The sequence below is a fragment of the Microtus pennsylvanicus genome, chromosome 20 (genome assembly GCF_037038515.1).
Source record: "Microtus pennsylvanicus isolate mMicPen1 chromosome 20, mMicPen1.hap1, whole genome shotgun sequence".
Lineage (NCBI taxonomy): Eukaryota > Metazoa > Chordata > Mammalia > Rodentia > Cricetidae > Microtus > Microtus pennsylvanicus.
In genome coordinates this window covers 1,503,158-1,528,930 of record NC_134598.1, presented here as the reverse complement: position 1 = coordinate 1,528,930, position 25,773 = coordinate 1,503,158, and the positions used below count along the sequence as shown (strand labels likewise).

At 45.7% G+C, this 25,773-nt stretch overlaps 1 protein-coding gene across 1 annotated transcript in view; it reads right to left on the bottom strand.

Moving 5' to 3' along the window:
- Positions 1 to 15,390: 15,390 nt before the first annotated feature.
- Positions 15,391 to 25,773, bottom strand: part of Hmga2 (high mobility group AT-hook 2) — a 114,395-nt gene continuing 104,012 nt past the window's right edge. Inside the window, exon 7 of the mRNA XM_075954223.1 lies at positions 15,391 to 15,547. Coding sequence (XP_075810338.1) covers positions 15,500 to 15,547 — 48 coding nt within the window. The 3' untranslated portion in view covers positions 15,391 to 15,499. The remainder of the gene's footprint in view (positions 15,548 to 25,773) is intronic.

Sequence of the window (25,773 nt, the reverse complement as noted above, 5' to 3'; positions counted from 1 at the left end):
TGAGTTATGATTGCAAAAACCCAATGGAAAGGATTCACTGGTGTGCTTGTCAAAGCTGTTTCCTTTTGTCATAAAGTATGCTTCCTTTTTTCTTTTATTTTTTGTATGGTTCCTTTCTTAATCTTAAGAACTTTCTGATACCGAGTAATCTCCGACTGTGTGTAGCAAAACAAAGACAGTATGTTTGGTGACTTAAAATTGTCTCCCAGTCTCAAGGGCCTTACTGCTACAGCAGCCCTCATGGAGAGATGGAAGTGGATGTTTCAGAGGCCCTGTAGGTGTGCCCATGATACCTAGCTGACTGACTGCGAGTCCCCTGGACTCGTTCTTCACTATGTTTCAGAGGCCCTGAAGGTGTGCCCATGTTACTTAGCTGACTGACTGCAAGGCCCCTGGACTCGTTCTTTACTCTATTTTGGCTTCGTTCAGAAATGTTTTCAATTTGGAGTCATTGTGTCCAACTTGGGCTATTATATCTGCGCTTAGTCTATAGACCCAAGACATACGAGAAAGCCAAAGATCTACAAAGTCATCAAAGGTTCTGACCAATGCAGATATAAAAGAGAAAAAAAAGAGTAGAGGAAATGGAATCAGCATTTTTATTACCTGATTGATGGGGGCTGCTTATTTACCTAACCATGTGTGTAAACTGGAGACGGCATCTCACTGTGGTATATCAAGATTCCTTCCAGGGACTGAATGCTCATACTTGAGGCAAATGCTATTTGTTTACAGTATCCTTTAGAAGAAGTAGGTGAAGCTTTAAACACACCTTTGGACCACTTTAGATAGGCTTCGTAATTTCTACTCTGCGTTTGCCGCTGTTTGGATTTAAATATGTTCTGATTTTTCAATGTCATTTCCTCTTCTACCCATGAATTGTTTGTAGGTGCGGTTAACTCAGATGTGAATCAAAATGGCTCTCCCTCTCGGGATTGTTATTGTTGGTGTCAAACTGGAGGGTGAAAGGCTTTTCAAATGTAATCTATGTGATATGGGAGTATGGAGAGATTTTGTGCTTTCCTTTGTAACATGGTGTATGGTCCGTCTTAATGACTATTTTATGTGTGCTGGAGTAGAATGTGTATTTTTCAATTTGGAGAATAAAGAGTTTTCCATAGCTGTAACTGGAGACCTTAATCCATGATGCTTGGTCAGCAACCAAACAGCAATCACAACCCTACTCAGTGGGAGAAAATAGCTCTGCTCCCTGGTTCAAGTTGTGGAAACACAGTATCTTCTCTGAGAGCATTAGAATCTGGGTCCTATTTTCACTGTGGTCCCAAATCACCTCTTCTCTTCCACCAGCTCTTTTGTGGACTTCTGTAACAGTGTGCGACTGTTCACTCAAGTGAGGCTGCTTCTGCTTGTGCTGAGGTCTGTGGGTGGCTGTGGCTCACAGCGACAGGCGTCATTGGCCTCCGCCTTCTCATCCCTGCTCCCCCAACTTCAGCTTTTAGCCTGCTGCTCCTTAGTGAATGGACCAGCACCCAGAGCCAGTCTGGGTCCAGGACCTCTCTACTCTCCCTACTTGTCAACTCTTTCCTGGTGGCTCTAAAGTTGGTTCCTTGGCCTCTTTACATTTCCTTTCCTCAAGTTAGGTCACACCAATCACCTGACCGCGGCAGTCTCCCCATGATTTCATGTCTCATCACACCCATCACCTGACCACGGCACTGTCCCCGTGACTTCGTGTCTCTTCACACCCATCACCTGACCACGGCAGTGTCCCATGACTTCGTGTCTCTTCACACCCATCACCTGACCACGGCAGTGTCCCCATGACTTCGTGTCTCATCACACCCATCACCTGACCACGGCAGTGTCCCATGACTTCATGTCTCATCACACCCATCACCTGACCATGGCAGTGTCCCCGTGACTTCGTGTCTCTTCACACCCATCACCTGACCACGGCAGTGTCCCCGTGACTTCGTGTCTCATCACACCCATCACCTGACCACGGCAGTCTCCCCATGACTTCGTGTCTCTTCACACCCATCACCTGACCACGGCACTGTCCCCGTGACTTTGTGTCTCATCACACCCATCACCTGACCACGGCAGTGTCCCCGTGACTTCGTGTCTCATCACAACCATCACCTGACCACGGCAGTGTCCTGTGACTTCATGTCTCATCACACCCATCACCTGACCACGGCACTGTCCCCGTGACTTCATGTCTCATCACACCCATCACCTGACCACGGCAGTGTCCCCGTGACTTCATGTCTCATCACACCCATCACCTGACCACGGCAGTGTCCCCGTGACTTCATGTCTCATCACACCCATCACCTGACCACGGCAGTGTCCCCGTGACTTCATGTCTCATCACACCCATCACCTGACCACGGCAGTGTCCCGTGACTTCGTGTCTCATCACACCCATCACCTGACCACGGCAGTGTCCCGTGACTTCATGTCTCATCACACCCATCACCTGACGGCGGCAGTGTCCCCGTGACTTCATGTCTCTTCGACTACTGCTAAATCCTTTCTCTCAGAGTCACTGACCTTTCCAAAATGTGCATCGGAGTGAATCATGGTCTGTTTAACACAGAGAAGACAGTTCAAGCTTGGCAACAGTGCTCATCTGGTCCTTCATGATCCATCTTTGTGCCCCCAAATTCTCTTAAGCACCATCTGTAGTCATTTTCATCTCTAACCTTCTTGCAATTCCCAGCAAGGTTCTGTGGCTTGTACCTTAAAGCACAGTGTGTAAGATTACCGTAATACTATTCATTTACTTTTTGAATGGAGGGGGCAGATAAAAGTGCTTGCCATACAAACCTGGTGACCTGATTTTGATCCCTAGGGCCCATGTAAAAACAGAAGGAGGGAACTAACTCCATACATTTGCCCTCTGACCTCTACATGTATGTTGTGGTTGGTGTGTCCATGCGTATACATCATGCACAATGCTAATAAATGACTTTTATCTTCATGTTTTAGCTGGTTAATTTTTTTAAAGATTTATTTATTTTTATGTGCATTGCTGTTTACCTGCATGCATGTCTGTGAGAGGGTCTCAGATCCCCCTGGAACTGGAGTTACAGACAATTGTGAGCTGCCATGTGGGTGCCGAGAATTGAACTCAGGTCCTCTGGAAGAGCAGCAGTCAGTGTTCTTATCTCTGAGATATCTCTCTATCTCTGGCTTCTTGTTTTGACACAGAGTCTCATTCTATAAGTCAAGCTGACCTGGAGCTTACTGTGTAATCCAGGCTGGCCTCAAAGTGACAGCAATCCTGCTGCCTCAGTCTCCTTAGTGCCCGGATTACAAATGTGAGCTACCATAACCAGCTTTTGAAAACCATGAAGTAATAGAAAAGAAATTAAGTATTTACACACACACACACACACACACACACACACACACACACAGAGAGAGAGAGAGAGAGAGAGAGAGAGAGAGACAGAGACAGAGAGAGAGAGAGACAGAGAGAGAGAGAGAGAGAGAGAGAGAGAGACAGAGAGAGAGAGAGAGAGAGAGAATCCATATGTGCTTAATTTCTTGCTGCTATGACCAAATCCCCGAGGAAAACAACATAAAGAGGGATGCTTTCTTTTAGCTCAGGATTTCAAATGTACTATTCCCACAGATGCCATCATGGTTGCTGGGTCTGTATTGAGGGCAGAGAATCAAGAGGGCGGCTGTGATATAGTTCACTTCATGATGTTCAGGGAGCAGAGAAATGGGGCCTGATCATAAGACATGTCTTTTGATTCCCCCAGTGACTCACTTCTTCCAACCAGGCCTTCTCTACTCGTTTCTACCACCTCCCAGTAATGCCCAGGAATGAATGATGACTTTGTTAATCAGTTAGTTATGATCCCATGACTTCCCCAATGGCTCATCTCTGAACATTGCATAGAGCACTGGGCCTTTAATATGTGAGCTTCTATGGTGGGAAAATACTTCATATAAACTCTAACACACACATACACTGTTATGGATACATATGTAAACACAGATTTTTAGTTGCACATAAAACATTTTGGAGAAATATGATAGAAATTATTTTTTATTATTTTTATAGAGCTATATATTTTTCCACTCCCCCCCCTTCTCCCCTTACTCCTTCTACCTTCTCCCATAAGCCCCAGACTACCAATTTACTTAGGAGACCTTGTCTTTTTCTACTTCCCATGTAGATTAGATCCATGTATGTCTCTCTTAGGGTGCTCTTTGTTGTCTAGGTTCTCTAGGATTGTGAATTGTAGGCTGATTCTTCTTTGTTTTATGGCTAAAGGCCACTTATGAGTAAATACATATTATATTTGTCTTTCTGGCTCTGGATTACCTCACTTAATATGATGTTTTCTAGATCCATCCATTTGCCTGAAAATTTCAAGATGTCAACCTCCTTAGCCATCAGAGAAACAACTCAAATCAAAACAGCGCTTAGATTCTGGCCATTCTGACAGGTGTAAGAGTAGACCATAAGATGTATAGATTCACGGAGACAAAAAGACTGGAATAAAAGCCTCTTTGCCTGCATATGCGTGGGGAGGAAGGCAAAAGGAATCAAGTGTGTTTAGAAGAATCCCAGCAGGCAGAATTCCAGGCCAAGTTAAAGGAGACATAGGCTCAGGTCTAAAGTCAGGGGTCGGGGGATCAGGTGATTCAACTGAATGACAACCATTGTTCAGGTATATGGGATCAACATCTGGGAATAAAGTGTTCTGAAGCCTCTGAGGAGAAAGACTTCAGCAGGCTTGTTCCACAAAGAGTTATACGGCAATTGCAAACCCAGAAATCCTCCCAGAGAATGGCACAGAAGCCGACGGTCATGGTGCAACCTTTAGACCCAGCACTCAAAAGGCAGAGGCCGGCGGATCTCTTGAAGTCGAGGCCAGCCTGGTCTACTGAGTGAGTTGTAGGACAGTCAGAGCTACATAGAGAAACCCTGTCTTGAACAACAAATGAAAACAGAAAAATCAAAACAACAAAACAACTACAACAACCAGATCACACACGTACACACACAGAAGAAAATCCAAGCACCCAAGAGAATTAAACTATCACTGTCTGACATCCAGAAAGACAGAACTGAGACAGCAAAGGTGAAGACATTATCAAGAAACATTTCAAGGTTAGCTACTGCTCAAGCACCCGCTTCCCTCCCAAGTCATCTAGAATGCTCTTTGCCACCGCCCCCTTCCCGTTTTCCATGGAATGTGTGCTGTATGTCTGGAGCTTCTCTCCCACCCCACACTGCCCCCCACCCAGAAGGTGAGCTTGCAGCTGTTACCACTTTCCTCTCTGTGTTGCCAGGCTCTATGTTTCTTTTGCCCCATCTCTCTGTTTCATTCTTCTACTTATTTTCACATATTTCTTTAGAGTCTGTAGTGCCAGCTTTCCCACTCAAAAGACAACCCTTTACTGTTGAGGATAGACATGCCATACAGAACCAGCCTCTAAACCAGTGGTTTTCAACCTGTGGGTTGTCCCTTTGGGGACTGAACAACCCTTTCACAGGGGTTGCCTAGGGCCACTGGAAAACACAGATATTTACCTTATGCTTCATAACAGTAGCAAAATGATTGTTATGAAGTGGCAACGAAAACAATTTTATGGGTGGGGTCAGCACACATGAGGAGCTGTAGTAAAGCTAACCCAGCTAGCTAACATTAAAGCTGTGAGGGATTGGCACAGATGCAGGAAGGTTGAGATATACTGTCCTAGAGCATTGTGTGTGCCTGGCATAGTGCATGTTCAAAAGTCATAGTGGGGTGAATGATGCACAAGAATTGGGTCGTTGCCAGCTGAGAAAGATGTCATTCAATAATGCCCAGATGTCCTAGCAATAACAGGCTAGGTCTATGGTTTAGAACCAGGGCGGCAGTCAGTGGAAGAAACTGCTAAGGAATTAATACATGTAGTTGCATTTGAAGGCTAGCATGAGCGTTTGGGGTGGGAAGAGGCAAGCCACTGTTGGTTTTCATTAGAAGATTTTTTTTTGTCAATGATTTGCTTTTTCACCAGATGTGTGTACTGTTGATTTAAAGCATGTACACGACTCTGCAAACATTTTGTATGTATTTACTGTAAATATGTCATATCAACAACAATAAGAGCTAACATTTATTGAGCACTTATTACATGCTAGGCATTGTGCTAAGCTGTCTATGGATTATTGGAGAACATATGACATATCTGCTGTCAGTTTGTATGGATTGAAAACATCTGGACTTAACCTATGGAGGAGAAAAACCTCAAGCTCCAGATATAAATATCCAGTAACATAACCCTTCTGCTTATCAATCCTTATAACAGATATGAGTTTGTTATGCTTGCCCACATCCCTAAAATGGAAGGAGAAGGAGTATTGAGTAGGATTCTGTAGGATTGCAAACACCCTGTCAGCGGGATTTGCTGCGGGAGGACGTACACAGAGAGAAGGAGAACTGTGCGCGACCGCTTTGGCAAACATCTGTCTGCCTTCCTCTGTCTTCCTCCCTGTGTTTCTCTCGCTGTCACTTAGCTGGATGTACTGACCTGCCTTTCAGGAAATCAGTGAGACTGTCGTGTGACGTGGCTTCTGAGGCTGTCATCGTAGAACCTCAGCTCTGATCTGAGCCTGGATATGTTACCGCAACAGCGCCATCCCCCGTTGATCAGGTACATGGGAAATCCACGCCACGGTGATTCTTTCCTCAGCCAGTCTGATAGTGCGATTTAAATAATGCTACTCATTTAATAGAATTCCTTTGGCACAATTCTTTTTGTTTATAGTACAGACCTGTGGGGTCCTTGTTTCTCTTTGCTCATGTAACCTCTGTTCCACCACTTAGATGCTCGTTCCTTCACTGAGATGCGCCTTCTAGAAAACCATACTGTCTGTAAGGATAAAGTGCACTCTCCGCAGCTCCTGGCGTACTATGAAGGCATGTCATCTCATGTACTGACAGCCACTGTTTCAGCTCCTGTGGACCCAGAGGCTGGACTTTCTTTTTGAAATGGTCCAGAGGCCTTTCATTTTTACATCTGTTATCTATGAATTCCTAGGGAACGTCTCCAGCAGTCCCAACTTCTTCCCACACGACGCACGCTCCACTGAGAGCTGGGTTTCAGCTGAGCCCAGGTGTCTTTCTCTCTGTCTTCCTCTCCTGATTTTTTCTTCACCCCATTCAGGTCATTACCTCAGCTCTTTGAGTGTTTCATACACTCAGCTCGTGTGTTACTTACTCCTCCTGGCACGCCTTCTTACCTGCTTGTTTACACCGGTGTCAACAGCATGCTGAGAGGCATTGTAGACCTTCCAGCTTTGGTAATGGGGCGGTCCTTCTGGGTCAGTACCCATTTTCTTATTGTTTGAAAACACATCCTTCTTGGAGACTGTCTTAGAGTGTTCATGGCTGAGATTAGAACACCATGACCACAAGCAGCTTCGGAAGGAAAGGGTTTATTACATTTTCACCTCCTCAAACCAGTCCCTCGTCAAAGGATATCAGTGCAGGAGCTCAATCAGGGCCGGAACCTGGAGGTCAGAACAGATGCAGAGGCCATGGAGGGGAGCTGCTTACTGGCTTCCTCCTCATGTCTTGCTCAGCCTGCTTTCTTATAGTACACAGGGCCACCAGCCCAGGAATGGCACCACCTACAGTGAGCTGAGTCTTTCACTATCAATCATCAATCAAGAAAATGCGCCATAGGCTTCCCTACAGACCAATCTAGTGGGGGCATTTTCTTAACTGAATTCCCTCATCCAAAGTGACTCCAGCTTGTGTTGGGCTGGCATAAAAGTAGCCCGCACAGAGACTGTTCTTTGTGGTCAGAGGAACAACTCCATGTGTCCCAAGTGGCCTGGACACCGTACAGTGGCGGCTCTCCTCTTCCCGTTAGTGTTTCTCATTGTGTCAAATGGCACTTGGATGGTAGTTCTTTTAGATCCGGCTCTGTTACTGCTGGAATGTGGCTGAGTGCCTGGTATATAGCAGGTGCCCAACAGGCATTGATTGGCTGAATGAGCAAACAGATGGGTTTTGGATAGGCTGGGAACTGGGATAGGCAGCACATTTTTACTAGCACGTTGAATTGCCGGTTTTGTTTTTCATGACAGTATTAAATTGGCCAGGGAGCCAGCTAAACATAATGGCTTTATGACTAAATTCATCTCATTGTAATAGATAATAGCCATAAACCAGCCTGCCTAGTACCTGATTCGAGAGACAAGGTCATGGGTAACGATCGAGCCTATGGATTTGGGGACTCAACTGGAGATGAAGGTGCAGGATCCTGAACTCTGGAGAACGTTGGGAATCCTGCAGCCTGCAGGCTTGTCGCAGCGCAGAACAACCATTGAGTATGTCAGAGCCCTTATTCTTCTTGTGCGTGGGTAGGTTTCTCAATGGGCTAGTGGGCCAGATTATAGTACTCCTTATCGCAACTGAAGATTTCCATTTGAAATTGCTAGGGGGTAGTGTGTGTGTGTGTGTGTGTGTGTGTGTGTGTGCTCGCACATGCGATGTGCAAGCAGGTGCACACAAGGGGGGGGGCTATTCTTTCACTGGTTTCCCAAGAAGCCAACTTTGCAAACTCAAATTTTACTCCCAGGATAGAGTTAGACTAGAGATGTGCAGCCAAGAAAAGGTTCGGATTGCAGAGTTTGCCCAGGATCCCATACATATGGAGGTGTGAGGTAGTGAGGTACATGAGGGTAAGCAGGTAGCCCCCAATTCCATCCCAAATTTGATCAGTTGGGAAACATAGAAAAAGAAAGACTTGCCTTCTTTTTCACATTCCCCTTTTCTTCCCTGTTTGCACTAAAAATTTGATTATTTCTTACAAAGTGGGCCCAGGATCCTTAGCATCCCATTGGTTACCCAAGGCAGGCTAATTTTGGTGAGGGAGGATGGGACAGGACATGGTAATTAGGTGGCCTAAAGCAAGTCCATAAAGGTCAAAGCCTGGCTGTGGAAGGGCAGCCAACTAAGCTGCATTTGGTGGGTGGGCTACAGCTGGAAGCTGGAATCTTCAGGGCTGACGGGAGGAGGGGACCACCAAGAATCCTGACACTGAAATGCGACAATGGATCCCAAGCGAAGCCGCAGTTAGGAGGCTGGAGCAGTCAGAGCCAAGGACGGATTATACTGGAGAGTAGTGAGGGAGCCTTCTCCTCCTCGGGGACCCTGAGAGACGTCATAGCAGGGCAGGCAGTTGGTGTGCTGCTGAATTTCTCAGGAGTGGCTCCTTGTGGTATCCAGTTCCAAGGAGATCAGAAGTACCGACCACATAGGGGAAAAAGAGCGTCACAAGGATGGATGGTGTCCATCCTTGCAGTGTGCAAGCTGAATGGTGCTTGGAAACCTTGCATGTCCGGATCATGATCTTGGGTTTCTCTGCATGCAAGGTCAGGGATGACTGATAGCTAGGGACAAAGGCAAGCTTTAAGCTTACACAGGCACCAGGAGGGTAACAAATACTAGCTAATACTGGTTCTTAGGAGTGTTTTACTGGCATGGACTTTGTTATTTGCCATCATAGACATTTGAGCAATGTCCTTGGACTTCTGTCACCACCTTTTGGGAAAGGAATTGAACCACAGGCCTTGCTCAGAACATGAATCGGAACGATGGCACTTAATGACAGCTCCTCAACTTCAGTACTGACTGATGCTGAAATCGCCAACTAGTGCAGAAGGCTCCTGCTCCCTCCCATCTTTCTGGGTTCTCAGGTCGGTAGCCACACTGCTTCTCTAGTTACCAGGGTCCCATGGCAGCTTTCTTCCTCCATGATCTGGGCTCTGGCAGTTCACTTAGTCTTAGTGAGTAGCTACGTCGTGAGCCATGAGAAGCAGTGCATGGCTTGCCTTGGTCTTTCCACATGGGCTTCTTCTTGTTCACCCAGCTCCACGAAGCTTTATCATGGACTGGCTTGCATCCCAGGCTCACCCTGGTTGGAGCGCCACTCAGTTTCTGCTCTTGTTGTTATTCTGTTTCTATTTTTCTTGTGCTTCTAAACCACCTACCATGTCCGAATTCACCGAATAGTTGAGTGCCCTTGGTGCTATTAGAAATACGCCTCCCCCATATAGCTACACTCATAGGTGAATGGCACGTGGCCTGTATGTAAGCCGTTGTGCTGCCCCGGGAGCCCTCTGTGGTGGGAACCTTACATTCTTCTGACGGGGCTGAAGACAGTTTGTTCTTAATACTGGGTGCGCCCAGTTTTCAGAGCACCACCAGTCTCCTTGGAATCTGCCCCTTTATCGGTAGTCTTGACACTGTGGGCAAGGGTAGAGTCCACTTACCTTCATCGCCCCAAACATCAAGTGCACATAAGAACTCCACTGTCACTCAACTGCACTGGGTCATTTCTTTAGGACACGATCCTTGAATTTATATATAAACTTAGGTTTCTTCAACAAAACTGCCATGAATGTGTTTTCATTGTGTGAAGGCAATGCTTTAATTAAAAGATACCTATTTCAGAGGTCATTTAGTGAGTCTCACCTCTGGAATGGAAACATTTTATTTTATTTTATTGTTGTTTGTTTTTCGAGACAAGTTTTCTCTGTGAAATAGCCCTAGCTGTCCTGGAACTTTCTCTATAGACTAGGCTGGCCTCAAACTCAGAGATCCACCTGCCTCTGCTTTCCAAGTGTAGGATTAAAGGCGTGTACCAGCACCGTCCAGTTAAAACATTTTATTTCAATAACTTATTTATCCTAATCTGGATATACATGTATTCTTTGATATTCTCTAGTTTCCAGCCAGTGATTCTCTTTATTTGTTAAAAATACTAGTTCCTTGTTATATAGTTTTTCTAATAAAAATGAGATTAAGCATGGATTATGATAAATGTACATGGTTAGCCTTTCTTATTTGGGGCTGAACTAAGGATAGAGGTAACCGTTCACTCTAGGAAGAATGGCTTTCTGCCTCTGGACTTTCACAACTTCTTCCCTTCCCACTTGGCCTGACCTTCTCTTCATGTGGTCTGTACTGAAACCATTTCTATATCCACACAGTGCTCCCAATGATGGACATCTGGAAACATCACTTCTTGGTCTAGGACCTATCACAACTGGGTAGCCCCATAGATGTTAGCTGTGAGAATTAAACAGTCTGATTTAAAATTCCCAACAGGAGCTATCTTAGAGAAGGACCCTGTCTTAGAAACAGACTTCCTTTTGAAGGCGCTAAATGAAGAAAGAATGTAGTAATCAAAGTTGTAGCACAAACTGGAGGCTTTAGCTTTCAAAAAAAACAAAACAACAACAACAAAAAAAAAACCCATAATGAAATGTAGATATGACCTTGACCATCGTGGGGCCATTCTGGGTCTGTTAACCTGCTAATGGTTTTAATAGAATCACGGAACGATCATGGGAGACTTCAGCTGCTTTTGTTTCCTAGCCATGTCCCCAAACCTCCGAAAGTTTCTCTAAATGGCACCTCAAAAATAGTTGATTTTCTACTTCCCTTTCTCTTTTATTACTATTCGGTATGGGTGGAGTGTGTATATGGTGTTGTATATGTGCCGACGTGTGAAAACGTGGGCACTCGTGCATGAAGGTAGAGGCCCAAGGTACACACCAGGGGTCTCTTTAGTTACTGCTCTATTTCAACATTAAGAGTAATTTTATGTGTGCCACTTACATGCCTGGTGCCCAAAGAGGCCAGAAAATGGCGCCCAATCTCTTGGAGCTGGAGTTAAAGATGATTATAAACAGCCATGTGGGGGTTGGAGATTGAATCCCACTTCTCTGAAAGAGCAGCCAGCTGAATCTGCTAACTGCTGAAACATCTCCCCAGACCCTCAGCATTATTTTCTCGAGATACGGTTCTGAAGCTCACTGCTTGGATAGGTGGGCTGGTCGGTGAGCTCCACAGAATGGCCTGCCTCTGCGCCCTCACTTTCTACCTTCAGGCTGGCCTTTCTGGTGTGCACTACTGTGCTCAGTCTTTTCAAAGTTAATTTTTAAAATGTTATGTGTGTATGTTTTCCTGCATGTATGTATGTATGTGTACCATGTGCGTGCCTGGAGCCAGAGGAGGCCAGAAAACAATATTAGATCCCCTAGAATTGAAGTTAACAGCTACCACGTGGGTTCTGGAAGCTGAATCCAGGCCCCCTAAGAGAGCAGCAAGTGCTTTTAACTGCTGAGCCATCCTTCCAGCCCAATGGTTCAGCTTTTTACGTGGGTTCAGGGGATCCAAACTTGGGTCCTCATGCTTGAGAGGCAGACATTTTATTGACTGAGCCATGTCCCTGTCCTCCCCTCCCCCCGCGGTTTCTCAAAACAAACCTTGTAGGCACTAGTACTGAGACTGTGGTTTTAAAGTACAGCCTATTCCGACCCATTCTTTCTCAGCTGGCTTCCTGTGGAATTCAAAGTCAGGCCAGTTCAGGTAAGTTCGGCCATATGGTGGTGTAAAAGAACTATATTTTAAATCACACTCCATGGCATACACTCCAGGGTAAACCGGACGGGCTGCGGATATTTCCCATCATGTCCAGTTTATTAAACTTTCTTATTCATGTAACGGAGCTGCGACAAAGAACAGGAATCCAAACACATGGGGACCACAGAGGCTGTTATGTTTATTGTGCAGAAAGTCAGTGATAATCCACTAGAGAAGCATTCCCACAAGCAAGCATCAAAGTACAGTCACAGACAGCGATTCTACATGAGGACAGAGCGTGAAGCCAGAGGACGCGCACAGGAACAGGGAGAGTCGGCTGCGGCTGTCTTGATGCGTTTCTCCTGCGAACGTGGCTAAGTTGCAGAAATGGCAGAGAACTCAGATGTCCAGTCTTACTTAGCTGTGACCAACAACAGTAAAAAACAGTCTTATAAAATTTATCTCCCACAAAAATAAACTATATATATAAAAATTTTATGATGTTCTCACTGTTCCATTGGACACAAGCCTTTTTTTCTTTTTTTTTTTTTCAGTATGAAAAATGAGGTATACTGGGACGTTAGAGGTAGTAGCGTGTTTTGATTGTACAACATACAGGAAATAAAGAGTAACTTCATTAGAGATGGAGATGGCTCGGTGTGCTGAGCCTGGCCAACGTGAGGAGCTGCTGCGTTTTTTAGGAGCTGGCCAACGAGGTTTCTAAGAGACCCATCTAAAGATACAACATGGGGATGGGATTTTATGAGCCACTGTTGATTTGCTTATTTAATACGCAGTGAACGGTCACGTTCAGTTTTAAGTCTCTCCATAGCTCCTTCTGTGAGGCACCACAGTGAGCGACCTGCCGGTCTCAGCAAGGTATGTGGCTCTGAAATGACCTCCCTGAAATGGCTACGAGAGAGACACGGTTTTGTGTGTTTGTTTCATTTGGCTTCCGTATTGAGAGTCACACTGACACAAGCCTTCATGGGAAACTACTTCCTGGCCCAGTGGATAACACAGTGAAAAAAGTCAGCGCACTTAGGAGGAAAGAAAGGCACAACGATTCGACACAAGAAGCGTTCAAAATAAACCTACTTGAGACATTTTACAAAACTCACATTGTGTAGCATACATGAAAATATCCGTCAAGCATTATTCTTATAGGCAACTAATCTTCAAAACCTATTTTATCTTCTGATTGCATTAGGCACAAGCAGACCTGTTTGTAGATCACCTACAAAGTTTCAAGTTTCTTTGATGTTGGCTTGATTTATCCATTCATTTTTTTTTTTGCAAAAGTATGTAAAAAATGTTCTTTTCTATCAAGTGTCTATGTTACAAAAAATAGTTTTGACGAGGGCTAGGGGAAGTTTGAACTATTTCAAACATCGGAAGAAGAGAAAGAATGCTGTTCCTTTTGAAGTTGGAGGTAGGTCCTTGCAAGTCAATTCATCCATTTCTTTTAACATTTTGTTTGAGGTACAGACTTGTAGAGTGATATTTGAACACTACAGACAAATCGCGTGTGTACTTGGGCGTGCATGCGCGTGTGTGCATGTGTGTGTGTGTGAGATACGATGAGGTGTCACTGAGGAAAATTATCCTTAAGAACTAGGAGCGGCTTGAGTAAAAAGTGTTTCAAATTGATGTAGCAATCTAGCAGGGAAGCTGCAACAAGCATCTGTAAAATTTTAATTAAAAAAAAAATCACAGAATCATGCATAGCCACGCTGAGACAGAGTAAGAGTGTGTCTTCGACGAGAATGACGGGGAACCGTGGGTGATAGAACTGCCTGTTCCCGTCACTGCTTTTCTGTCTTGCAGGGCTCGTGCCTAGCAGCGGGTAACAAGTGCAGGACCTGCACAATCACTGTAGCATTCAGAGGTAGTAGTGAGTACTGGGGAGTCATTGCATCTCTGGCTAAAAGTGCAGCTTGAATGCAGAGACGGCAGACCGGACCGAGACAATGCGCCTCGGCTGGCCGTCTGTGTCAAAACAAATGGATTACTTGAAGTAACACACAGGCTTCGTTTGAGGTAAATGGCACTGCGGTCTTTCACGGAAACTGTACACAAGGAAGAACGAGAGAAAAGAGAGAGGACAGAGAGGCAAGGGAGGGGGAGGGAAAGGTGGAGAGCGAGCGAGAGCTTTTTTTTTTTTTGCTTTTCAAAAATATTGTCCTTTAACTACATAGCAAAAGAAATGTCTATTTGCTCTTCTCACCGCATCACTTGGGTGAGTTCATCAGGCACGGTACTTTCTCATTAAATTCCAAAAAAGGGTAACTTTAACTTGTCTAGGAGGCTTCGAGGCTGACACGTGTCCTTTACTGACAAGTGTCGCTTACTGCTAAGTGGCTTTTGGCTGTGTCGTCTCCCTAAGAGGGAAAGAATGCTTGTGGGTGCGTCACTCCCGTTGACGTGTGTGAGCCCATAACCACGGGAGCCGACAGTTATTATTTGTTTACTTCCCTTTTTGAAAAAAAATGAGCATCACCTACTCTGGTTTGCTAGCTGAATGAAAAGATACACCGGCATTTTACCTTATTTAGAATTAAAAGTAAAAAAAAAAATCATCAAGTAAGTGTCTACAAGATTATACACAAAGGAGGGTAGTATCTAGTTCTTATCTTTGGTGTCCTAAGCAGACGATTCACTATGATTAGGGTAGGGTGGTATCTTGGGGGACTGCACAGAGTCACATACAATGCTTTTCTTATACGAATGCTCCCGGTCACTAGGGTGACCTGTTAGGGTTTGGATGACTGATTAAGCCCAACACAGAGTTTTTCTCCACCACCCACCCTTGCTTATCAGATCCACAAACTATTAGTAGGTTAAGGAAAGAGAAAACAGTCATTACAAGTTGCATTGTTAAAACTGTGTCCCCCGTGTTTACAGCAGTTTTTCACTAAACCTGGGACTGTGAAGGGGTTACAAAGAAAGTGATTAATATAGTCCTTCTCAAGGTTATGTGATTTCTCCCGCCCCACCCACCCCCACCCCTCGCCCTCCCCTCCCCCGCCCCGCCCCGCAGAGAGTGGAAAGACCGCGGCAGTAGAGAGTAAGTGGTCACTGCAGTGTCTTCTCCCTTCGCAAGATCCAACTGATGCTGAGGTAGAAATCGGCTGTCGGCACCCTTAATCCTCCTCGGCAGACTCTTGCGAGGATGTCTCTTCAGTTTCCTCCTGCAACACAAGAGGGCAGGTGGGTTAGGCCTTGCTCCAGAACCACACTCACCCTCCGCCAGGCAGAGGCTGAGCTTGCTCAGCTAGAGACGGCTGTGACACTCCCCGCCCTGTGTTCCCAGGCTCCTGACCTGCCAGCCTTTGAGGAATCAGGGGTTGCTTTTTTCCCAGGACTGCCTTTAGTCACTGTTGACTTAAGGCATCATGGTTGTGCTGGTCAGCAAATTCAATTGTTTGCACCCTGGATAATGTGTGATCCCCTAGAAGCCGTACTCACCAAGAAAAGAGATTTATTCCCCCCCCCATCAGCTTGCCAGTTATTGGTTTTTAAAAATTGGCACAATTAGTCTTAAGAACAATGTTGAGGAAAGTGAGCCCACCCACCAGATACCTGCAGTGGGAGCTGGTTCTGTTTTGGTGTTTGCGAGATTCACTTTCACAGACAGGAAAGTCCAGGATGTAGAAAAGCGACATACCCAGGTTCCAAGGCAAGCAAGTAGGGACAGGTTTGGGTCATAACTACAGTCGTTCTGGTTGGTGTAGGGCTTTGTCGAATCGGTGGGAGAGCAAGAGCAGAGGCACTCTGAGTGAACTGCCTCTGAGAGCTATTTCCTAATTCTTACATTTATTAAAGCCCATTTAGAGACAACGAGCAAAGTTTGACATTACTGCTCGATCTCGATACTAAATCCGTCAACATCAGGCAAACATTTAATGGTGGGCCAGCCAGGCAGGGAAAACCTAATATATATGTTTTTTTTTTTTTCAGAGCCTCTCCTCCATATAAATTCAATTCCTCCCCCCGCCTCTTTTTTTTCTTCATTCCGTGTGGCTCTGGAATTTGTTGGGGTTCTGCAAGCTACAAAGTCCTTTTAACTTTTGCTTACTTAACAAACCTGCACTACCTTTCAGGACATGGGTGGTAAAGCGGAGACAATAAACAGCTCCGATAAAAAGTGTCATTAGAGGGGGGTTGATTTTTATCAAACGCTGCTAGTTGTCTCCAAAGGCAGCCCGTGAAAAAGATCTGGGAGAGAGGTAAACATTTACTCCGGCAGCCAATGGAGCCCCTGTGGGAATGGCCAGCTTACAACAGCTTATCCAGCCTTCATACTTTAATAGATTTGGTTTTCCACATGGCTTCATTTTGTCTGGGTGGCTAACTGACACAATTTATACTTCTCTTCCTCTACCAGGTCACTACAGAATACCACTCAGTAAAACATGCCTGAGAGTCTGTCTGTGCTACAGGACCAAACTTCCATTCATTAGTGTCTGAAACACTTCAGCTGTGAAGGGCTTCTTAAATGTTACCATGTGTGAAGCGGCTTCTTCACAAAAGTAGCAAACGGTAGGGAGAAGTCAGCTGGGCTGGCTGCTCGTGCCCGCCCTTGAATGCGCGCGCACGCACACACATGCACACCCACACGCGCGCACACACACACACACACACACACACACGAGCGCGCGCACACACATGCACACGAGCGCGCACACACACGCGCACACGCACATGAGCGCGCACGCGCACGCACACACACACACACACACACACACACACACACACACACACGGCCATGGAGCGTCCACCCTGTTTTTTCCTTTCCCCACAGCCCACCACTTCTTATACGGCAAAGGCTGAGAGATCTGTAAATCCAGGGAATAACACACACATGCAAATGAAAGGATTGCAGCATAAAGACTGGAATCACGGCAGCATCTAGTCACGGGAGTTCACACCAGCTTTGTTTAGTCTGCTTTTGGTTTTGTGGGAAATGTGGAACGCATGAAGCTACCTCCCTTCTCCTCCCAGGCCGCCAAACTGAGGGCTTCACATCTTGACAAGGCAACAGGCCACGACCCCGAGGTTCTCTGTGGAGTCCTGGTTAGGAAGGAGGATGTAGCATGATCAAAGTCACGGGCCGATGGGAGAGAGGCGAGCCGGGGATCAGCTGCCCTGCGACCCCGGTTTTTCACTTAATATTTAAATTCCAGAAACTCACTAAACTGTTTGGCAGACACCCTCTTTGTCCCCTCCAAAGGACTCACTTCTCAGAACATGAGGTGTGGGCTCACGTTAGGTTGTTCCCTTGGAAGAGGCCACAGCATTTTTACTTGACCCTCTCATAATGAGCAGAATCCCCCACCCCGCGTTGAGCTATGGCTTTTCTATTTCTATCAGCTTGAGGATTGGGAAAACAGCATTCCTCAGGCCACGAACTTATCGAGACCCTGCACTACATGGGATGTGATCGGTTTTATCGGACATTCCCAGGAGCCTTGTTTGATATGAGCGCCTGGAAATCCTGATAGTGAAATCCCTTAGACACAACTCAGCCCCAAACGACGGCCCCTTGTTTCTTTTCCTTAGCCTTTTTTAACATAACACGGGGAGCAGTTTTATTTATGTATCTTTCCTCTGACCTTGAAATTCTTTTACTGGTAACTATCAATTAAGACTGGGAATTTAACGAGGAGGTCAGGGTGGGAAGTCTCACCCCGTTAACTGTGGGGTGGCAATGTGGCTGTCATGTGTTCAGCACGGTGGGCTTCTCAAAGGCTCAGCGGAGAGCTTCTTTCTTGGCACAGCCTCTGCTGGCCTCCCTCCAAAACAAGGCCAAGGCATAACTGGGGGTGGTACTGGCAGAGGGTGGCCCTTCCCAACTCCACTGGCTTCTGTTCTCCTCTCTCTGCTGGTCTGTGTGTGGCTGCCCTCCTGCCAGGAGGAAAAGCGACCTTGGTCCTGCTCTCACTAAGCCTCACCCAGGGATCCTGTGCCTCGCAAAGATCAGAACAAGGGAATTCTGGGATAAGCAGCCATCTCTGATGTCCCCAAAAGGAAGACTATCACCACCACAGAGAAAGTCTCATCAACCCTCAGGCTCAGTTCTCATAGCAGAAGTGGCCGTGGGCTGTGGACCACAGCTTGTATCCCAAGATGTGTACCTTAAGGATGGCTTCACACCTGCAACACATGGCCCAAGGGATTTTAAGTACTGTAACTCCCCATGGCAGCCTTGAAGTACTTAATAGATTAAAATGCTGTGTCTAAGAATAGCACACATCCTATTAGGGGCCGGTTGGTGGGGTAAGACAGTCAAACAGTGGCACTCTGGTCAAAGAAGGATCCCTGTTTAGGATGGTCCTTGGGGATGTAGGTTTGCACAGTGACGTGTTTATGGGCAGTTCTCGCTAAAGCCCTTGAATCCTGAACACATCCTGTTTTTCACACAGCTGCTTGAGGAAGACAACCAAGGATACACCAAGCTGGCTTAAATATGCAAGTGTTTCCAGCAGAAAACTGATGGGAAGGAGGGGGTGGAGTTTATACATATAATATACATAACTATCTTTTGTTATACATAGCAAAAAATTGTACCCATTTTTGCCTTGATTTTTCTCTCCTTCATGTGGAACTCTGTCATTGCTTTGAAAGCTTGCCAATGCAATCCCTACGATATAGTTTGCATATGGTCCTTAGAAGTTGGTTCCACAACACGTTCATACCCTTGGGTGTACGTTAAGGGATTTTAGAAAAGGAGAATAGCATGGTGCCCAAAGCTAATTCTTGGTGGTTAGTGCGAGGATGGCTTGGTATAGGCAAGGATGCGAACTACAAGGAGCTTAGTGAAAAACAGAGCTTGGGTCAGGTGGTGGTGGCACACACCTTTAATCCCAGCACTCAGGAGGCAGAGGCAGGCGGATCTCTGTGAATTTGAGGCCAGCCTGGTCTACGAGAGCTATTCCAGGACAGGCTCCAAAGCTACAGGGAAACCCTGTCTCGAAAAAAAAAAAACAACAAAAACCAAAACTTAAGTTCTGAAGGAGCAATAAGTAGCAGGTCTGTCATGGAGAGACCTTCTTGCAAACTTGGTGGCAGATGACATCACTCTGCTTTATGATATTTGTGGTAAGGAGGGCAAAAATCACACGAGTTCGCACTGGTGCTAATAAACCTCTGTATGCGTTTTCTTGATGGCAAAGAATTCTGCCCGTGTTTCTGCACACGGTGCGGCTGACCATTTATGCTCTGGCAAAGAATTCTGCCCGTGTTTCTGCACACGGTGCGGCTGACCATTTATGCTCTACCCCCACCCAGCCCACAAAGGGCTGAAGGGCCACAACAGTAAAATGACATTTGTAGACACATACATATTCAAGGCCAGGCTTCCCAGGAGAGAAGTAGAGGATTCTCCTCCTTGGCTTCAAAGAGCAGGCAGCAGCCTTGCCGGTTTTATCTGAAGGACCCACAAGACTATAAAGTCAAGGTTTTCTAACCTTTTTTCCTTTCTTCTGCACTAGAGTTTGACTCAAAATGGCCCGAGACTCTGTGATTTCCTGAAAAGTGATTATTTCCTCCAACTATGAACATTGGGCAGAAGATTTTGAAAAGCCATGTGAAGTGGAACATATATAAACTATGTAACCTGTTAAGTGAAATGGTGAGCATGCTGGGAGGGGAATATGTCTTTCAAAACAAGATTTACAAAACTGGGCTATCAAGACACCAATCTTTCTTAGTGCTACATGTATTTAATAATACATAACTATTAGGTCCGCCTCGTGTATGCCACCTTCCACCCAATGAAGCTGTTTTTTGAGTCTTACTAGGATGTTAGATATAAAGAAGGCTAATCTTAGAGGTCCCTGACCACAGCCACCAATCACGGCACTAGGAGGTAATCAACATCATTTTCATTGTGGGAGACCAGAGAGGCCGATACCTATCCTGTTCACTGTATGGTTTGCGACAAATGGGTGCCAGACACGTGAGTAAACATCCTATTGGATGGGCGTGGAGAATGTTGATTATTAACCCAGTCAACTAGTCTCTGTTTGCTTCTAACCTGTGATTGAATAACAGAGTTTTGAGGGGAAAGGAAAAAAAAAAACTGCTGTTAAATAATTCTCCATTGAGAAAAGAGAAGGCATCGTAGGTTCTCACAAAGCATGTCTTTGTGGCCAGGCACTGAATCTAGGGTGCAGCTCTGTATTCCCTCTCCCCTTTTTCTTGTTTTGAGACAAGGCCTTGCTAAGTTGTCCAGACTGGGTAGGTAGCCCAGGCAGGCCCACTTCATTCTCATGGAATTACAGGCACGCTCTATGATAGGTAAAATGCACCGTTTGTCTTGTTCTGCCATGGAAAAGTCTCGCAACAGAGGCAGCCCTGGTCCCTCTGATGCCAAGCATCTCTCTGCCCTGGGATCAAGGACTAGTTAAAAAAAAAAAATCCTGAGATGGGAACTCGCATTTTTCACACAGAGAAATCATTTCATATACAAACTACTCGCAGATTTCAGAAGGCATAATTTCTGAGGACCACGGACTCTTCCAGTTTTCCCATTCTTAGGACAGGCGCCTTGCGTGTGAAAATAACCGAAGACATGGCAAAAGGGTTCAGGTCTGAAGGAAAGCATCCAGGAAAAACCTCTCACATTGCCCATGTTCTCATTTTGATACAAAGTAATTTTAAAATATGGCTTGGGTGAAGTCCGCTTGATGGTTGAGTACAGACTTGCTTATTGGTGATACAGCCAGGAGAAACCCCTTTCCTTCCATTTCTTTGCGTAACTTTGACTGGCGCTGTGCTTATTGCTAAGCAACAGAACATTTCCAGAATATTGACAATTACACCAATAGTTTTCATTATCCTGAGCTTTTTCTCTTTCCATTTTTTTAGATTTTTTTAAAAAATTTAATTCTATTTTACCCATGTGTGCTCTGCACGTCGCCCTTCCTGCGCAAAGAAGGCACCAGATCCTGTTACAGATGGCTGTGAGCCACCGTGTGGTCGCTGGGAATTGAACTCAGGACTTCTGGAAGAGCAGCCAGTGCTTTTAAGGCCTGTGCCATCTTTCCAGCCCCTCTCCCCTGTCTGGGCACATGCTCGGATTACTTTGTGAGTGTGTTCATGCATGCATGTTTGCATGCATCTGTGTGTGCATGCACACTAGAGTGCACAAGTATGCACGTGCATTGGAGGCTAGAGGGTGTGGTCTTGTCTAGGCGGCTGTCCGCTCAGCTGCTCTCCCGCTCCTCTCTGAGGCTGGGATTTCCAGCATGCTGCAATGCCCACTGAATATTTGCATGAGTTCTGGCGATCTGAGGTCTGGTCCTGACGTTTGTGTGGCGAGCAATTTAACCACTGAGCTCTGTCTTTGGTCCTCCTCTGAGTTCTGACTTGGAATAATACTAAAAATATCAATAATCATAATAGACTAACAGGTAATTCTCATTCAGCAAACTTTTGAGGATTCAACAGCCCTGTCCTGCCTATAGCCCAGTCTAGTCTGCCACAGATGACTCGCTCAGAAAGACCAGGCTGGAAGGCTCACTTCTATTTATTCTATATTTAGTGTGTGCTGGCAAGTGTGGAAGATAATTTAGATACGTGATAAATATTTGGATTTGATCCAGCTTACATCAAAGTGCAAAGGAATGGCCATCTGTGATGTGAACGGGAGGAGCTGACAGCATTGTTCTTCCCTGGGTAGGCTGAGTCACATGGCTAAGGAGTCGAGCTTAGAAAAAATAAGCCCACAACAATAACAGCAACAAAATTCCAGCAAATGTGTCCAGTCCAGAAACACTGAATTTGTCTCTGTGGAGTTTTGGAAATTGTCCCCATTGAGTGGCGTCCTTTGGCATCTGTCAGAGGCTACCTCACGGCTGTAGCCAATCCCAGACGAGAAGCAGCTGGCCTCCCCCTGCCCACTGTACTGGGGCAGTCAGCTAAGCTCATTACTCCATCTGTTTAGGGTTAATGATCAGGATGGCTTCTCTGAGCCTCCTCTGCCTTCTGCCTCCAGGGCTGCTGTGCCCTTGAGCTGACTTAACACCACACGTTCAACTTTGCTCTCTCTTTTTCCCTTGACCTCTGCCATGCCAGGGGTCAGAGGTGAGTCAGAAAGTATTTCCTCTACAACAAAACATCGGTGCTCAAGGAAGTCTTTGATGGAAACCTTCGTGTTTGCCACTTGGTACCAAGCATTTATTGGCTCACAAAATGTTTTACCAGCTTGAAGGAATGGAAGCAGGGAAACAAATCAACCAGTCCCCTTTATGGCGTAGGTGGGTAAATCACAGGCTCCCGAGTGAGCCGACTGGTGGCGGTAAGTCTGATTTATGAGGAACCTTTTACTGCGTTTTGGCTAAGGTACCGCGTAAAAGGTGAGCGTCGGAGTGAGAAGGCTCTCTTCTCTCCCTCCGTCCTCCTTCCTTCTTTGTGTGTCTCGACTAGAAGCGCCCAGTAAAAATGCCTTCTTTGAGAAGAATGTGCTGGCTGTAATCCATCAACTTGCTTGTCCCCCCAAATGAAATCTCTCATTTTGCTCCAAACAATGTTTAGGTTGTCAGCAATATAAACATCCTTAAAACTGCCCTTGAAGTTTCTGTAAAAACATTCAACATTTTGGAAGGGGGAGGGGACCACGTGAAAATGGAGGTTTTTGGAGACTCCATTTTTGGAGATCCCAGCTGCACACCTCACACAGAAGGTGCCTACAGGTAAGAAATCTATGCTGGAGTGGAACGCTTTGTTCCCATTCTTTCCCAAGTCTCCTGATAGGAAATTGAAAAGAGAAGGCTTTTTCCCGTTTTGCTAACTCATGGAGAGCTTACAAACGAACACTGTGTCCTGAATGCTGGGATGTTGTGAGAAATGAACCTAAACAAAAAGCTCGTTTTCCCTTCGATGTGCAAAATGTCTGAATTACATAGAAGGGGCCACTTCTAATCTCCTTTGAGTGTGTTAAAATGGGAACAATAAGACAGAGGAGCCAGTGGAAACTTCCAGAAGGTAGGGTTAAAGACAAAAACTGGAGGGGAAAAGTTCCCTCATGAAATAGTAATAACTCTAAAGAGCTCCTTCACTCTGGAGCTAACATTTGAACGTATATGGATGAGGGCTTTTTTTGCCGACAAATTCGCTAATTTCTAGCAATTTCTAATTAGTTAGTTTCTCTCTATCTATTGTTTACTTTATTACTTTAAAATACAAAGTAAAATTTCTAGTAAGCCTTGTTTCCTGTAGTCTGGGAACTTAAGGAGAGCTGGTGTGAGCGCTGCAGACAACTTCCTCTTCAGAGTCAAGGGGATGAGTTCCTGCCCATAGAACTGCGCAACAGACTTTTGGTTTGCAATTCATGGCACCTGGTGCATTTTCCCAACTCAGCCCCTCCACAGCAGAACTTGCCTCAAACTTTTATAAACACACATGCTTATAAACACACACACACATATGCTGAGACAGCATCATGCGGAATTTGCCCCCTCAGAGTGACCTTTTGTTGCTTTTTATCCCGGGGAGTTGTAAGCATTCTTTACCACAGGGCCTCTCGTGACTCTGTATCCATGTGACGGACAAATAATGAAGGTGACTCCGACGACTTTCATCTTAGGATAGGACTTAGCAATTGCTATACAATTTCCCTCAATTTAAAAATCATCTTAAAAAGATGCAGTTGAAACGTTAGGTAAAAGGGGGACCATTTTGAATGAATAAAAACTTAAAAGATTTTGAAAACGCAAATCTTGAGATACAGAAACACCTACCAGCCAAAACTAAGCTAGAACATCTTCTCCTCCCCCATACTATGATCTTCTCCTCCCCATACTATGATCTTCTCATACTTTTCTGAGAAGTAGGGAATGGTCATTGTTATTGGGCCGCTGTTCCCTGACGGATACACAGGACCCAGTTCAGGGATGGAGTTCAGGTATGGCCAGAAGGAAGCACTCTGGTCATATGCATGGTGATCTCTTTACTTTTCAGGTAACACACTTAATTTTGCTAACTGTCAGCGCCTCAAGGCAGGACCTAAATGCCACCCCTCCCAGTGATGAAGAGAGGCTGAGCCTGAGTCAACAGAGACTTCCGTGGGGACAAGCCCTCTCTCTGGGAGGGTATCTGGGAAGAACCAGATGGAAGGGAGTCTTCAGCTGCTCTGTAAATTTACATTATCCTCCGCGAACTTCCATGCAGTGCCCGTGTTTACATAATTCATCACTGTGCTGCGAGACAATATAAATTAGGTGGTCCCGTGGGCTGTGCTCCCTTCCCTCTAATTCTGTCTCGGCTCCTTTCCTTTAAAGGGAAAATTTGGAACAAGGTCTGTAAAACAGCCTGACAGATCGGCAATGGCCATGGCTTCTCTTGTGGCTTCTTTCAGATTCCTGACTCCTTGTGTGTGTGTGTGTGTGTGTGTGTGTGTGTGTGTGTGTGTGTGTGTGGCGGTGGGGGGGGGGGGTCCTGCGTGATTTTGCTTTATTGTCCTTAGTGTTTTAAAGCTCAATCTACAATCAATTGCAGTCACGTTAATGATTTCTACCTGTGATGTATGTGTTTGTGCCTTGCTACTATTGTACACTTATGTCACCTACGACAGCTCCTGTTACGTCTCCACCTTCCCCTCTGTAACTAGAGTGTTACTAGCAAAATCATAGGAATCCATGAAGTTCAGCTCTTAGGGAACCATTCCCTTACTAACCCCTGGCTTCCTCCTCATTCATCTGTGTCCCCTAAAGATCACATAAACACTGACATTTTTGTGGCCATTTGCGCATTAAACAAATGTTCAAACATCTTGCCGTTTTTTTCCCCTCCTTTTTCACTGAGTATGTTCATTCTCGGCTGCCCATTAGGCTCACACAGAGAATTCATAGAAAGAACTTAGGCAGCTGGGCGGTGGTGATGCACGCCTTTAATCCCAGCACTCGGAGGCAGAGGCAGGTGGATCTCTGTGAGTTCGAGGCCAGCCTGGTCTAACGAGCAAGTTCCAGGACAGCTAGGGTTGTTACACAGAGAAACCCTGTCTCAGAAAAGAAAAGGAAAGAAAAAAAAAGTACTTAAGCAAAAGTCTTCAAATCAGGCGAGCAGGGGCTGGTGGTTGTAGGTGGGTGTTTAGCAACTGGCTCTCTAGGAAAACAAAGGTCAGAATAGGACTCTTGTATTGATTACCATGGTGTAAAGACTCATACAGCGGACATGAGCGCAGGATTTGAAAGAGACGCTCACATCTGGCTCCGAGTATAGGTGCTTTGCACACCTGTATGAATCTTCTCTAAGCACAGCTGCAATAGGAGCCTCTGCATCATGCACTTTCCTAATGCATCGCTTTTGGTTCCGCGTGCCTTCCCTGTGACACCAAGAGCAGAGCGGGCGTCTATGCTATCAAACGTGTGAGGTTATTGATCTGCGGACCGTGACGCAATGTCCAGCCCCGGGG